General features: G+C 42.2%; 1 protein-coding gene across 1 annotated transcript in view; it reads right to left on the bottom strand.

Moving 5' to 3' along the window:
* The window catches only part of PTPRZ1 (protein tyrosine phosphatase, receptor type Z1), a 194,514-nt gene that overhangs the window by 49,098 nt on the left and 128,178 nt on the right, over positions 1-17,238 (bottom strand). Inside the window, exons 9-12 of the mRNA XM_015412036.1 lie at positions 16,656-16,840; positions 12,758-12,884; positions 4,415-4,455; positions 132-1,068 (exon numbers count right to left, since the gene is read on the bottom strand). Of these exons, the coding sequence (XP_015267522.1) occupies positions 132-1,068; positions 4,415-4,455; positions 12,758-12,884; positions 16,656-16,840 (1,290 nt within the window). The remainder of the gene's footprint in view (positions 1-131; positions 1,069-4,414; positions 4,456-12,757; positions 12,885-16,655; positions 16,841-17,238) is intronic.

Raw genomic sequence — 17,238 nt, 5'->3', positions numbered from 1 at the left:
AGGTGTAGCATGCAAGGTGACACCACTACTTGATGCAGCAGGGGAAGTGCCGAGCATCTGAGCACCAGACAATAAAGGGGTGACTAGAGGAAACACTTCACTACTGTAGGAAGGTTGAAGTGATATCTCACCATTATACACTGGTTGAGTTGTCTGAGAGAGTGCCTCATTGGGAGCAGTAGCAGAGCCATGTTCTTCAGGATTGGCAGAGACAGAGTAAGGTGACAACTCAGCAGGAGAGTAAGCAAAAGTTGGAGAACTTGGCAATTCTACATCCACAGCAGAAGCATCTTGCGAAAGCACGGGACCACTGGGATAAGGCCCTGTAGCAGGATTTGGGGGACTAGTGTGAAAAAACTGCTTAGTATCCAATGAGACGGCGGTAATATCTGTACCATTAAGATACCATGAATTCCCATCAAGTACAGGTACTGCTTCTGCAGAATCTTCAGGTCTTGGATGTGCTAAATCCTCTGATGGAATTTTTATATAGGTTTCAGAAAGATCGCCATGCATGCTTGCTTCTGGAGCTCCTGAACTAAAGGTATTTTCTGGGAATGTCTCTGCAGTAATGAACCACTTAGAAGAGGTGGTAGGACTAGAACTCCAAGAGTCATCAGTATCTAGATCAGGTTTAAAAGCAGAAACCTCTATATCATCTTCGCTACTATCAGAAGCAGTGACTCTTGTCTGCTCATTGTCAGAAGTGTGTGCATATTCCTCCCCATTACCTTTGGTGGAGCTGCTTGCTGGAGGGACAATTGCAGTAACCACGTGAGATTCCACAGAGTCGTCTTTTTGATCCTTTGGTATTCCAGGAAAGGACTGAGAGGTTGGATGATGAATTGCTTTGGACTGATCATTTTTTCCATATAAGTCTTCCTCTCTTGCTAAGTATCTGTGTGTTCCAGCTTCATTGAATTTTGTCCCCATCCTCTCCAGACTGTAGCTAGATGTTGTCACCTGGAATTCTTTTTTCCTTATTTGGTTTGTTACACTATCTGTGCTGGTAATTACTGCAGCTTCATCACCCACCCCTGCCCTTGCCTCCTCCATTTCATCTTCTTCCTTTAAGAAAACAAACACACACACAAATACAGCAAAATTAACGTCTTAAAATTATATATGAATAAAAGGATATAAATTATACTGAAATAAACATTGTAGCTATGCATAATGTAGCAGTACATTTTTCACTCTGCAAGTCAGGAATTACTACTAACTTCGAATTTTGGACCACAGGGTCTTTTGTTTAAACCTCTTATGTGTAATCAAACACAACTGATGGTAAGGGTATAGCTGTGGTAGGTTTTTTTAAAATGACAGATGTTTCTAATTTAGTAATTTTGGCTTAATTCAATGAACAAAATTCAAGCACATTTAACAAATGTTTCAAACAGTTACAATAGGACTAGATTGTTATAACTATAATTATTGATTGCTCCAAATATAATTGCAACTTTCATAACCAAACATTGCAGCATTCATTTAGGGCAGTAGTGTGTGGGCTGGGCAGCAGTGAAAGAGATCAGGCACTTTACTAAGCCGTACTCTGGGTCTCCATGAAGCTCTGAATTATAAGCCATTCTTTCTCTATGCATGCAGGAAGACAAGACATAGGCAATCTTTGATCAGATGAACTGACTACTGCCTTATTGTGGTAAAGATTTTAGAACTCCTTTTGGACTTCTTTCTTGAGCCATAAATTGATGAATGGTCTCAAAAGCTGTCCACTGTTATGCCTCACTAATTTAGTTATTTATTTAAAATATTCATATCCTGTTTTATTTCCTGGGACTCAAAGCAGTTAACAGTGTAACTACAAGTTGTAGAACAGAAAAAATAGAAGGCTATTCACATATCAACAAGCCTTTATCAAAACAATGCACATCAACACATATTTCAAAACCCACTGCTAAATCTACTGAGGCTGCTCATCCTCCTGTACATACTCTCTGAAATAAAACTGTTTTGTATAAATGTAGCCTCTGCACCTATTCTGGTAAGCCATTTGAGAGGATTGGACCTACTACAGGAAACCTGATCAGAGTCCTGTCTTCTCTCAGATGTGATCGACACTGTGCTGCCATGTTGTGCATGGCAAGAAGACAACCAGAGGTTGACTGGCTGTGCTCCTTGGGCACTGAAGTGTTGATATGCTTGGGGGAATCACTACTGAAGTGATTAGGATGTGGTTTGCTGGGGGAAAATAACTATGTTCTAGGTAGTGGTCCAGCAGTGAAGTTGTGTGCTATTTAATAATTCACACTTAATTGCTTGTGTGGAGTTTTCAGAGAAAAGGGGGATTCTGAGGAAAGATAAAAGGATGATTGACCAGGAAGCAACCTGAACACACAGACACAGAACAGAACAACAGGGAGCCTTGAATGGGAGAAATGCAGAGAACCTGTTCTGTTTGCTTTCCCTCCAGCTTGCTCCCTCCTGCCAAATTCCAAAGCAACTTTCTCATTAAGAACTATAAACAGGATGCTTGTGTAAATTCCAGAAAACCAATCCATGTCATATCTTTTATTAGTGCCAACCCAAGGATACACAGTAGCATGCAAAAACTCCTCTTCAGGTTAAATGTTACAAACCATGTGTAAAAGGATTTTGGGAAGGGACATGGTGTTGAGTCCTGTTAAAGCCTGCAGTGTGTCAGGGGTAGTCTTTACTTTGTGCAAGGCACGTGGGTGGCAGCCACTGAGCTGGTTGCTGTCTGAGCCCTAGAAAGCACACGCACGTACATGCAGTGACCACCAAGCTGGCTGGCTGCTACCCAAACTTGAGGGAGGTGTGGCCACTGCTGCCTCTTTCTCTTCTTTTCTCCTCCATTGGGGGAGGGGCAGGGCTGTGGGTGGTCAAGGGTGCCACTCAGCCAGGGGCAGTTGCCATGGATGCCCAAGAACATCCCTGCACTGTGAGTAAGATGCAAAGCAGATTCAGAGCTGGTTTCAAGTTATTTCAAGCAGGAGGCAATAAAACAAAAAAACAACAGAGGCCAGATAACGCGGGGGGAGGCGTGGCTATTTGCACAGTCGCATTCTGATCTGCCATTAGGCAATCAGACGCAATGGCGACACACCGGGGTTTCCTCCGTCAGCACGCGCAGCAAAGAGAACGACCCGGGGGAATAGCCATGCACTGCGGGAGTCTGTATGCAGCCCGTGGCAAACCATTTGCCAGTAGGTTGTTTCAGGTACCTTTTAAATGTGCATTTTCGGCGGCATGCCACAGGTTGGCCACGGGTGCGCTACGCCTCCCAGATGTTCCGGTGTGATCACGCCCGGAAAATCCGGCCGACTATCATGCCTTCCGCGGGGCAAATGCTCCGTGTGAACAGGGCCAGAGTAAAACAAGTCTGAGAAATGTCTCTGAAATCTCTCTAAACCACTGAAACTCAAACTCCCCTTTAGCTTTGCATGTGTAGGGGTGTAAATAACTGTTTTGCTCAGTGCAGGTGATTTAAGCAAGTCAGGGATCCACTGGCATTGCTTTCCCCCACATGAATGTATGGAAGAAGCATGCTAGTATTTCTGGGCATTTAAAAAGGCAGTGGCAGGGGGAATGGGGGTGCTGCTAGGCAGAGTATGATCAGCTGTTTCCAGGTAGACTAGGAGATGGGGGTACAATCAGGGAGATTTGCTAGTGGGAGGCAATGAAAGATGAGAGAGATGCACTGTTTTGAGCTGTTCTGGTCAGCCATCTCTGTATCCAGCGAGTGTACAAAGTAAGGCTAGGGGAACAAGCCAGGATTCAGTCAAAATATCTGTGTTTGTGGGTCACATTAAACCACAGGTAAGTGTAGCCATAGTTAATAAACCAAATTTCAGACCACAGTATGACATACCCTAACTAACGACAGTTAGTGGTCCTTGTCTAGATGATCAACTAATCATAGTTTAATAAAATCATGGTTTCACGTGATGTCTGATCTAGTCTATTCTGGTTCTTTGGGGAAAAAGCTAAATCTCTGATTGTCTAAACAATTGTTATTCTATTATTTAAAATGACCCAGACTTAAAAAGCAACCAAATAATGAGTACGATGCCTTCAAAAATAACTGTCCTCAGCAGTCACTCTTCCCCAGCAAATTCTAGCAGTGCAAAATAAGTGCCATTGCGATCCAAATTTTTGGGCCCCTTGCAATAGCAGTCAGTGAACTGAAGCAGGGGTGGAAAAACTTTGCTTTGCAGGGTGAGACGAGCCGTAAGTGAAGACGCATTTTCAGGGGCAGCCATACATATTTCATAACAACCAGTTCCAGTAAAGTGCTATAGCATTTTTTTATACTTCCACAAATGAAACTATGAAAAGAAGGTTATTTCTGTTTGAGATTATGCTGCAATATTAATGCAAACTTTTTGTGATCCTGGCATTTGGAAATAGGAAAGGATTTCAGATGATACAATACCTCATAGTCTTCAGATCCAGTCAAGTCAGTAAATTCAATTTCTATAAAACAACAAAAAAAATGCAGTATATAAACTAATATTTTAATCTTACCAGAGATATTACTTTGGTAAGTGGTGTCTTAAACTACATGTGTGCTTAAGATATGATACACCAAGCATATTTTGTAAAAAAAAAAGTATGACTATATCACAAATAGCATTACAAAATTATGAATGGATAATAACCAGGCCTCTATGGCTGAGGTCACACACACTTACCCACTTACAATGCACTTTACAACTGGATTTTGCCAGTTCACACAGTACAATCGAGTTGGAAAGTGCACTGAAAGTGGATTGAAAGTGAATTATTTAGTGTGTGTGTGACTGCAACCAATGAACAGGAATTGAGAATAGTCAGGCTTATTTTTGGGCCGCAACGCACAGGAATGGAGTTCTGGCTGGCTTCAGAGTTGGCCACACCCACTACAGCCAAAACCTCTGCGTGTGTGGCTACAGAGGGAAGGCCTGGAGAGCGATCCCCCCCAACGACTCCGAGGCGGGTGTGCCAGGAGGGGGCCTGGAAGGATCGGGGGGCATTTAAATACACACTACACTTGATCTTAGCCAAAAGGCCGAGAAGCGATTTAAATGCCTCCTCGTGCCTTCCCCGGCCTGTCCAAGGGCCGGCTTGCCCAGGCTTCCCACATCTGTGGGGCACTCAGGCAAGCCAAGGGAAGGCATGGGGCTGTGGCCTAATATGCTAATGAGCTGTCCTTTCAGGGCGTGGCCTAATATGCTAATGAGTTTCTGCTGTTGGGTGTGACCAATTATGCTAATGAGTTCCTGCAGGCCTTTTTCTACAAAAAAGCCCTGAGAATAGTTAATTCTGTGTTGTTCCTGTAGATGACTTAACAAGGAGTTTAGCAGAATAGGGATGCAAAAAGTAATTTGTGATTCAGCAGTGGAAATAACTATTCCTAACAGTTAACAGGAAAAGTACTCATATACATGTGCTAGAGTTGCCAACCTCTGGGGGGGCCTAGAGGTCTCCATTACCACTGATTTCCAGACAACAGAAAACAGTTCCCAGGGGGAGGGGGACACAGCTGCTTTGGAGGGTGGACTCTATGGCATTGTACCTTGCTGAGGTCCCTCCCCAAATCCCATCCTTCCCAGGGTCCACTCCCAAAATCTCCAAGTATTTTTCAATCCTAGCCGTGTCTCCTGCATACTGTTGTCATCTACCAATAACAGTCAAAAGACCTTTTTTAAAAAGTCAGGCCTATCAAGGTTACAATCCTTAAGAATGCAGCCTCAGTTTATTCCAGAATGCAGAGTTTAAAGGTCATACTGGTTGAATCCTTAAAGAACAGGGAGTCTTGACAGACAGGAACCTTGGTATATGATACACATTCTCTGGCTTCTGAAAAATAGCTAATACGTTGTTTTAAAAACAAATGAATAACTTATAAATAAGTCATGTACAAGCAGAAGCAGATATCAAATATTTTTTAAAATGTCTTACCTGTTATTTTCTGGAGATTAGTGGGCTAGGTATAAAATAATGATGATATTCCCTGGCTTCTCAATTGTTTGTAATGAAAATTTTACATATCCATTAATCATACTTAATATGGCAGTTCCACAGTACATATATATTAAAATCGTTCAGTAAACTTTTCAAAAAACCTTTATTTTAATTAAAGAGAAGCATGGTTATTTTTGCTGGAGAAATGAATGTTTTTGAATTTCTTTTGATTTGGATTTTGAATTTCATATTCTGTTTACGTATCTGTGTTTTTAAACACTTTATGCAGAACTACTGCTTTATCCAAATATCTATACAAATAGTACGGATAAATGATTTTTTTAAAAAGGAAAAGAAATAACCTAATGGGTGCAGTCCTAGCAATAAAATCATCATAACTTTCATTCGTTATATTTAAGATTCAGCTTTTATCAACAAGATTTGTTAATTTCAAGAAATTAGACTCAGTGAAACTTGCTTCACACTTGCTGCTCACCGCACTATAAGATCTAGAAATATATAATATGGTTTGTATGATATGTGAGAACCTTCTGTTGACTGGTTGCCTAGATAAGACTGCAGACATTTCTTAAAATATTAACCCATTGTGGTCTAAAACACATAAATATTTTCAATTTTTCTAGCTTTTTAAAAAATCAGCATTATAAGACTCAAAATGCTTGTATTTTTCACCAGCTGTTGCTAAATTACCCTTTACACAACTAGTAAAACTACAGTTGCACTCAAGATAACACAAAGCATTAGCTTAGAGATATAGCTGATGAGCTGAATAGTCAATCTTTCACTAATTCTCCATAGAGAGAAGAAACTAATTCAGTTCTACGTGAAGCAATTATGCTATGTTCAAATAAACAGTTTGGTGGAAATCCATCTTCCATGTGAGAAGACATGCAATGAACAAAAATATTTTGAAGTATGACAGAATTTTTTTTTTTCAGCCACGTGATTTTATGTGATTGAAGAATAATCTGGAATACATTGAAGGTAATGAACCTGAGTGGGTCTTTGAGAAATAGTGTCCTCCTATAATTTCCCCTCACCAATATTCTGATAATATTTTGATGGATTCCAGAATCTAAAAGCCACAAGAAAACAGTGTACTTGCATCCCAAGTTATTTGAACATGATCAGGGAATTACCTTGCAAAGATGCAGTCACTGTCTGAGAATTCACAAGAGCAAGTAGGGTTACAAATATAAGAGCCACAAGAAGCAAGAAAACAAACATGGGCATACAAAGCTGGTGCTTTTTAAAGGAGATCTTAAACTGGTCTATGGTAGAAAGTCTTAAGGAACGTTTCCATTGCTGCCAAATCTGTTATCAGACAAAATATTGTGGGGAAACTAACCTGTGCAGTGAGGCACAAATGGGCCAGGTACAGACTGGGATGGTGTTTGTGCAAACCTGGTCAGCCCTTAGGTTTGCAAAAAAATCCCAAAAAGAAAAAAAAACTTCATATTTTTAAAAACTTTTTAAAAGTTTAAAAAGGTAAAGGTTCCCTTGCTCGAACGCCAGTCGAATCTGACTCTAGGGTTGCGGTGCTCATCTCCGTTTCAAAGCCAAAGAGCCAGCGCTGTCCAAAGACATTTCCATGGTCATGTGGCCAGCATGACTAAACACCAAGGCTCACGGAACACTGTTACCTTCCCACTGAAGTGGTACCTATTTATCTACTTGCAATTTCTTGCTTTCGAACTGCTGGGTTGGCAGGAGCTGGAACTAGAGACGGGAGCTCACTCCGTCATGCGACACACGTGGGTCTCAAACTGCTGAACTACCGACCTTCCACAGCCTCTTAACCACTTGAGCCACCGCAGCTCCAACTTAAAAAGTTTACAAATGGGTAAAAAACAAGCTCTCATAACACTACACCACAAGATCTTGGCTGCCATTTTAAGAGTTGCTTGGCAACCCTATAAACAGTCAGAACCAGCCATAGTGGCTGGAAGGTACTGCTGTGAAGTGGTACAGGTGATGGGGAAAGGGAGGAGGTGGTGGAGAAGGTTGGGAAAGCTGCTGTTGGGTCAGCTAAGGAGGAGGAGACAGTGACAGCAGTGTTGGCAAGTGAGCAAGTCAGAGTTCAGGTGAGTGCCTGTAGCTCCAACTGAAGAAGCAGCAGGGAAGGAAGGAGGAAGTGGTGGTGGGGACAGCAAGAGAGGCGTCACTTCCATGTGAGCCCAGGAGAAAGACGGTCTCCACTTGTACATATTTAAACTGCAACAATCCAGGCTGTTAATATCCCACTCACTTTCCATGTGGGTATCCTCTATAACAGGAGCTGCGGTGGCTCAAGTGGTTAAGACGCTGAACTGCAGGCTGTGGAAGGTCAGTAGTTCAGCAGTTCAAGACCCGGGTGCCGCAAGACGGGGTGAGCTCCTGTCTCTAGTTCCAGCTCCCGCCAACCCAGCAGTTCGAAAGCAAGAAATTGCAAGTAGATAAATAGGTACCACTTCGGTGGGAAGGTAACAGCATTCCGTGCGCCTTGGTGTTTAGTCATGCCGGCCACATGACCACGGAAATGTCGGACAGCGCTGGCTCTTTGGCTTTGAAACGGAGATGAGCACCACAACCCTAGAGTCGGATTCGACTGGCTTTTGAGCAAGGGAACCTTTACCTTTACCTATCCTCTATAACAATGGGAGAACTTGGAAATATTTCCCAGCTGTTCCCCTTGCTTGGCCAACATCACCTCGGCTCTGAGCCTCAGACTAGGGCTCAGTCTGCTCTTTACCACCCACACACCTGTTAAAGTATATGGAGGGTCTTGTTATCATCAGCACATTTGCCATTAAGTGAGGGTGATGAGACTTCCGGAGCCCCAGAGATGGCTCCTCACTAAGGAGCCAATCATCTGCAAGAGGCTAATTTAGGCAAGCCTTCCCACCATGTCGATGCCTCAGGGTGTTCACCAGGGTGTTCTTTATCTCCCTTCCCCTTAAATCTCCACTGCATCTGCTAGCTGTAATCTATTTAAATAGGAACATAGTGCAATTCTTCCTTTGTCATAGAAAGTAGGCAAAGAACAATAAACAAACAAACCCAAGCCCAAATCATATGCCAATTTTGAGCTAAGAGCCAATGATTCCTACCTGCCTCCATACAAGCAACTGGCTAAACATTAGAAGGGTTGCTGACTCACTATGCAATGGGGACAAAGAGAAAGCATAGATAGCTGGAAAGAAGTTATTAGGATTTAGGCATTATAACTAGCGTTACCTGGATTAAGGACCCAGTGTACAACTTGGAGATTCTATGGAGTCTATAGGTTTTGACTTCTCTGGAGGGCTACTAATGTAAGAATCACAAATGAAATAAATCTTTACTAGACCATCAGGACCGCTCTGTGCAGAAGTCCTGATTAGATTATACTTTCAGTGCAAATTGAGTTGGGGAAACTCCAACCCAACTCAGGTTTAATGTGTGACCTGGTGGCCACCTTCAAAATAGTGTGTGTGTGTGTGTGTAGGAAATCAGCACCTGAGTGTGTGTGCAGCATCAGGAGAGGCTTCGTAATTCTCTCTCCTCCATGCTGCACACTTTCACAGGCAGAAAAGGGCCTTGGGGAGAGAACCAGCAGTATGACAAACATAGAAGAAGAAGAAGAGATTGGATTTATACCCTGCCCTTCACTACCCAAAGGTGTCTCAGAGCGGTTTTCCCTTCTCCTTTCCCTTCCCCTCCCCACAACAGACACCCTGTGAGGTAGGTGGGGCTGAGAGAGCTCTTGACAGAAACTGCTCTTTTTCAAGAAGAAGCTCTTATCAGAACTATGGCTTGCCCAAGGCCATCCAGCCAGGTGCAAGTGGAGGAGTGGGGAATCAAACCCGGTTCTCCCAGATTAGAGTCCGCCCACTTAACCACTGCACCAAACTGGCTCTCCTTAGCCCTTTGCTACCTGAGAAAGTGAGCAGCATGGGAGAGAGGGAATGACGAAGCCTCTCCTGACACCGCACACACACTCAGGAGCCAGTTCCCCAATCACCACCATGTTGAAGGTGAGTGCTGGGTCACCCATTAAAAGTGAGTTGGGCTGGGGTTGCCATACGATAAATAAAATAAATGGGATGAAGTTTCCTCCAACTCAACACTCATTTAATGTATCATCAAATCAGACCCCTGTCTAGTTTATTTTATTTATTTAATTTATACCCCGCCCTCCCCGCATTGGCAGGCTCAGGGCGGCTTACACAGTTTGGTACATAAATAATTAAAATCCACATAAAATCATCTAAAAACAGTTCAATTATAAACAATTCAGTGTCATAAAGTGCTGGCGATATTTAATTGATTGCTTAACGATGGTGTACTGTATGAGTGCATACAAAGGTCAAACTAAATGTTCTGCTCAATGATCTTCCTGATACGAGCGATGGCACAGGCTGTAGATGTCAAAGCCAAGGGCCAGGGCTCTATAATTAAGATTGTTGGTGGTAATAGTGGTGGTGGCTTCTTAGTTGAAAGCCTGGTGGAAGAGCTCTGTCTTGCCATATGCCATGGGTTGGACCTGGGATCTTTTGCATGAAAAGCCTGTGAACTACTGCTGACTGAAATCATTACAAAACAGCCTTCTTGGACTCCTTATTATCAAGGGATGGCTTCGGCATATCTTTAAAACATCACAAGATATGGAATACAGAGAGACCCACTTTTTAAAAATCAAAGTTGCCTTCCTTTTATTAACTTTGTTAACATAAGATATAATATTGTTATGAATAGATTTGGATAATATTTTAGTGTGCTATTTCTTTTCTTTGAAATGCAATGTATACTCTTCTCCATGTTGTACTCTGATTTCTAATAAGCTAGTAAAATCAAATTTCATAATAAGTATCTTAAAACCACTCTTAATCTTTCTTTTATAAGTATAAATCTAATTACTTGGCAGGGCTTACTTACATCCCAGGTGTAGTAATAAACATATCAGAAGAACAAAGATAATTTTATATTGGATGATCTGAAAGTCTTGAGGACAGTGCTCTAGGGTCACAGAAGATGTTTGGAAGGGGAAAAAAAGTTTCCTCCTCCCTTGCCAAGCCTTGCCTATCACCTTGAGAGATGGGACAAACTGTAACTTTTATTGCCCTGACTGGGAAGAAATTATACACTAATGGAATATCTGGGCCATCAATGACCCTAACTGGGAATGGGATAATAAGGAATAAATCCATACTCTTAGCAACTATCTGTGACTACCTGAGAAGTTTGTGTCTGACTGTCATCTCCCCATGTCTCCCTCTTAGGTTTGCCTCCCTCTGCTGTGGCACCTGCCTCGAAAGAGAGCTGCTGGGATCTCAGAACATCATTGAGAGACAGTGGCCAGCCGGCAGTAGCCACTTCCTGAGGGCTTCTACCTGGTATTCTCTCTCTCACCACTATGCACTAGTTCCAACTCCCCGGCTCTCCTTCTCCTCAATCCCAGCTTCTGCTCCTCTTTATACAGCACAGCCCACATTTCCCACCACCCACTCTCTTTGGGATTGGCTCCCCGTCCCATCTCTTACTTCCCTCCCCTTGCTCCCACCTTCTGTTTGCTCCACCCAAGGCGGGGTCAGCATTTGCTGTTTGCCGTATACCGTGGTCGTCATGCAAGATCCCCCCTGGTAACTTCCCTTGCCACTTCTCCCTTCAGTATCTCCCTGCCTCCTCAGGTCTGTGGCCATGCCTGTCCTGTTCCTGGGATGCTGTGGCTGCCTGCTGCCCCCCCTTTCCTTGGCAACATGGTGGCTTCCTCCTAGTCTCACTGCATGTGCAGCCCTGGGAACCCCCAGAAGGCCCATCACCAACCCTGCCATCTTGCTACTCCAACTCGGAGCCAGCAGCTGTGGCTGATGTCTGTTCCCCAACTCCCTGGGACTCCGCTGGTCTGGGTCACACCAAATTTGGGTCCCGCACCGCACTCCTTCAACTGCCGTACCTGGACAATGACTCTAAAAACTACTGCTGAGTATTATTCAGTTTTATGCTATTCATGTAGAGGAAGGAAGTAAAAATAATTGTATTCCCCAACCATTAAAATGTGTTTTTTCTCTGCCAGTCTTTCTGTCTGTGTAATTACACTTATTTCAGAGAAGCAGGATGGGTAATGATGTAGAGAAATAACAAAACCCTTACTACTAAGCTTTCATTCAAAACAAGTAATACACATAAAAGTTGAAATAACATTAGGGGAGTCAAACAGAGTAGCAACTAATTGCAAAATTAAATCATTGTTGATTTCAGTAACAGATTAAGCAAAAGAGCCTTAGAGTAAAACCAATGTTGTATCTTTCACAACCAGGGGTGAAAACAGAGCTTTGAAACAAAATGTAATTATTAATTATTTAGATTTTTTTGCATTCCAACATTAAGAAGCAAGGGAATTCCATCACCACATTTTGCACTGACATAACATTTTAAAGAAGCAACATGCAAAAAATTTCAGAATCAATGGAGGCATGTTTGGTAACTGTTGATGCTGAATACTGTAATGTATAAACAGTAAAAAACATTTATCTTATTTGTCCTTATAGCTCATCCACATAGATCATGGATAGGCAGGAATTTGAATTAATTTTTCAGTAATGTTATATGGATACATCTCAGGAAGCAGCAGCGTGTTGGAATCAGAGTCAAAGTGACATTTGTTAGTAAAATATTATGGTTCATAATCTAAAATAATGACATAGTGCCAGGTAATAGACAAGAGCAAAATTTAAAGTTGAAAACATTGATACTGAAATTCCATTGCATTGTGATTTCAGCTGGTTTGCAAATAAAAGAGCACTGAAGATTTTAAACTAAAAATTACCTTTGGGTTCATGCAGACACTTACCTGGATCATCCAAAGGCATGTCAACAATGACTTCATCACTGTATTTTCCACGAATGCCTTTAGGACAAATAGCAACTACCTGCACTACATAACTGGTATTAGGCAACAGATTGTTCAGAATGGCTCCCTGGAAGGATAGAAACCATTATTTAATTAAATACCTTTAATTTAAAAAGTTAGATTCCTTGTTTTAAAAGTTCTGTTTCTCATGAGAAATACAAAGGTTTGTGTTTCTATGTACACTTGACAACAATGGGATTTATGAGGTACCTGGATTACAAAGTACAATATTTTTAGTATTTGCAAAGTAGTGGTAGTAGCAGTAATAGTAATTAATAAAACACATGTAGAATAATTAAATGAAAGCCTGTGTGTTATATTTAAACATAACAGGCATGGTTCTATGCTCTGTTGGCTTCCCACCATACTCATGAAGCCTCAAATGAGCAGGTTACCTTGTTCATGTCAATATTTCAGGATGCTCTGAATGTGCAGCCCCATCATGCCTCTGAAGCTTCCATGTGTTGAAATAACTCCCACTTACATAGAGCCCTTTGTGTGCATAACAGCACATAAATCATTACAAAGTGATTCACTACCTGAAAAATTCCATTTGAGTGTATGACTGCAAATCTGATAATATTTACTTCAATTTGCTCCATCTGCACATATGCATTTCAATAGTTTACAGAACTTTCACAGCTATAGCACAGGTCATAATTCATATGCAGTAAAGACAGCTCAGCACCATTAAATGAAGGGGTGACTGAACCATCATAGCCCTCCATGTGGAGGCCATCAAAAAGTGCTTCTCCAAAAACAAGAGGGGAAAAAAGTCATGCAGTGCAGCGAGTATTTAAAGGTATCTCCGTTCACACTTTAGTCCAGACAATGGCAGTATCTCTACATAAGCAATGAACACCAAAAGCATGTGATGCTGACATGATGATAAAGTACACATTCATCTAACGTGTGGGGCAAGAGCCTTTACTACAAACACCATGCAGCCATAGAGAAGCACTCTGGGCATCCTCTGTATGAGCCTTTAATATTGAAAAAAGGAGTAGGTTCCTTTTCATCCAGCCCAGAAATCTGGGGTAGGTTTCCTTGAGAAGGAGTGACAAGAAGCCAGGGCCCAGACTCATCCAGGGTCCTGTTTGTGGCACCATGGAGAGGGGAGAGAGTGAGGGCAGCCATGGCAGTCCTTGGCAGTTGGAGGGTGTGGGCCAGCGGTGAGCGCAGGAAGCTGGAGCCTGCCCAGCCCAACACTGGCCCTATGAGTGAGTCCTGGGGGTGGGGGTGCCCTGGTCACTACTTAGCGTACCACGCTGTCCCTGCTCACTATATTTTGTTGTTGGACGATACTGGGGCCTCAAACCATAATCTCTGTTTCAGAGGGTAGCCATGTTGGTCTGCAGTACAACAGCTAGATTTGAGTCCAGCAGAATCTTAGAGATTTTCAGGGTATAATCTTTTTTAACTGGATTTTTGGGGCATAATCTTTTGAGAGTCAAATCTCCCTTTGTCGAACACTGAAGGTTTTTGTGTGTGTGATTTCTTGTCACACCTGAAAGATGTGTCTATAGCACATATGGGATGGATACTTAAGGTTTTATGCTAAGAACTGTGCGTTATCTGACATGCATTATTTTGGAATCTCTGTTACATTGATTGTTCAGTAAAGCAAGTTACACATTTGAACAGAATCAAAATTAGGCCTTTGAATTTTATTCAATTAAGTGGTTTGAGGGCTGTAGACACTGAAGTTTCCCAGGACACACAGGGATTAGAAGTCACCATCCTTCAACAAAAGAACTTTAACAAGAGATTCCAGAGCTAACCAGCTGAATTAGAATTCATCAAGAAACTTGAGACCATTTCTCAGGTTCTTAATAAAGTCCTCCCTTAGTCACCACAAGTGATAATCAGGTTAGCAAAACTAGGGAGACTGTATTATCGCTAATGACAGCTGTTGTGAATGGTATCTGTACTTTTCTAGATTACATCTGTATCATACATAATTACATCAAATACTTGACCATGCTGTTTACAATATTTTTTTCTTTATAACCTCATGTAGATATGTCAGCCAAGTGAGAGGCTCACCTCATATATTTGATGAAGGGAGTTCTAGGAAGCTGCTGCTGCTGCTCATCCCCTCTGTTTCCTTGGTTCAATACAAATATTTATATATGTAATCTTATTGTATGTTTTTGGCGAGGTGGTGCACAGGTGAGGTGCACAGTATTATGTGGCTATTTGGGTTGATGGCGATTGTGAATGGGGCTCTTTTAAACTCATGGAATGAGTACCACTCTGCTAAAATAAAAAGCCTTTAAGGTGCCTTAGCCCCTATTCAACTCTGCTGCACTTCTAAGTAATTCCTATCCCTTGAACCATAATCAGGGAATTGGTATTAAAATGATCTTAGGATCTGTTGTCATTAGACTTTTTAGCAGTAAAAGAGAAAACAGGTGTGTTACACCTTATCTAGAACAAATGGTGGAATTTATATTGCCTCTGGGCAAGATGAAGAAAGGGCAGGTGTAAAACACTCATCTTCAGTACACCTTTGTTTTCTTGCCTCAGGGTTCCATATGTTAAAACTAACGCTAAGCTGGCACTGCACTGGAGTAAGAAGAGTTCTAAGAAACGTTCAATGCTGTCTCTCTAGGAAATCTGTCCAAGGTGGCTTACAAAATAGTATTTTATATATTAAAAAATATCATTCTACGTTCCATACACAATCCTATAAATACAATTTGTATACAGATCATATACCTAAATAACTGTGGTTATGTTCCACAGCACAGCAGAGCAGGGTTCCTCAATCTTGATGGGCCCATGGACACATTTAGGGTAGAACTGCACATTATGATTTTTGATGAGTGAAGTCCAGGTTCCCTTGGTTGGGCTTGGGACAATGTGTGTGTATGTGTGTGTGTGGGGGGGCTACCGTTGCATGTACAACTCTAAAAAAGGGCAAATTACTTCCCCTCAGTGGCTTCAGAAAATGGTGTGTGTGGAAGGCAGGAATCCCTCTCCCATGCCATTGTCCCATGCCTGTAACGTAACTACATAATAAATGTGGTCAAGGGATGGCAACAGATACAAACAGGTACAATGCATTTCTCTTATGCCAGGCTTCTTGGTGTGAATTTATTTTCTTTGCTGCAACATGTGGATAGTATAACTAGTAAATTTACTCATTGTAGTTACCAATTTCTGGCTGGTACAAGTTCCCACCATCACTTGCAACCAGGGGTAATTTTGTAGAAAAAGAGCTAGGGGGACTCATTAGCATAACTCATTAGCATATGCCACACCCCCTGACATCAGGGGCCCGGCGGTGGACCTGCAAGGCCAGCAGGAGTGTGAGGAAGCCACGCCAAGGCCCTCCCTGGCCCCAGGCAGGCAGGGGTGGGGAGAGGCGGGGAGGAAGCAACTTACCCTCCCTCTTCTCCTGCCTCCTCCTGGCTGAATGAAGGCTGGAAGCAGGGCGGCCGGAAGCAGGGGGCGGGGCTTCGTCATGTGCCCCGTCCCCCTGCACCTCACCTGGGGGAACTGCGTTCCCCCGCGTTCCCCCCCGAAATGACCTCTGCTTGCAACCTCCCAACATTGTGTGATACACCTCAGTATCCCATGGCAGTCATGTTGTGATTGTCTTATAGAAGACAATTTTGTGATGGCATCCATTATACATTCTCAAATGATTAACGGCCGAACTACATGTTTTAGCCATGGAAATGCTGTTTACACTACATGATTGTTTTTCTAAGATAGGAATTGTGATGAATTTGTATTAGTTTTGCCAAAACCTTAAAAAGTATCTAAGAAAGTTCATTCCTTCACAATAATTAATCATAAGTGATTCCATTTCTATAAAATAGCTAGTTACCAAGTCCTGATACCCATCAGTTTGATGTTCATGCAGCGTCTGGTCTTCTCCATCTAACTGTTGATATAAAACAGCAAATCTCTCAATCATTGGGTCATATACTACTCGTGGCCTTTCCCAAGTTACCAGAAGGCTGGTATAGTTCTTTGGATCAGTTTGGACATTTCCTGGTTCTAAGCTGCAAACTTCAAAAAAGAGAAAGAATTTTTAAAAAGTAATTTGAAGAAACTCAGGATTAAGACAGATGTAATATAAAGAGAGGGCTCACAGCCACAAGTTCACCCAGGCATCCTCTTGGCTTTGGAAATGAAATGACAGATGTAAATGTCACCAAATCAGATGCCGGCTAAGCCATAAGGCCTGCCCCCTCCCCCTTCAAGCTGTCAATATTAAAATTAATTATTAATCCTTCTGGAAGTGTGAATGATAATGCATTAATCTGTTCATTTGTCACTCTGGTAATCTTTTTTTAAAGCTAACAGTAATTTTTAAGTCCAAACTACTCCAGGGGTTGTGTGAGAGGCTAGTGGCTCCGGTGCTCTAAAAATATTAAGGCCTTTTCTGCGTTGTTGTTTCCTTCTCC

Source organism: Gekko japonicus, unplaced genomic scaffold, assembly GCF_001447785.1.
Source record: "Gekko japonicus isolate JY-2015 unplaced genomic scaffold, Gekko_japonicus_V1.1 scaffold1122, whole genome shotgun sequence".
Classification (NCBI taxonomy): domain Eukaryota; kingdom Metazoa; phylum Chordata; class Lepidosauria; order Squamata; family Gekkonidae; genus Gekko; species Gekko japonicus.
This window is presented reverse-complemented; position numbering and strand designations above follow the sequence as displayed.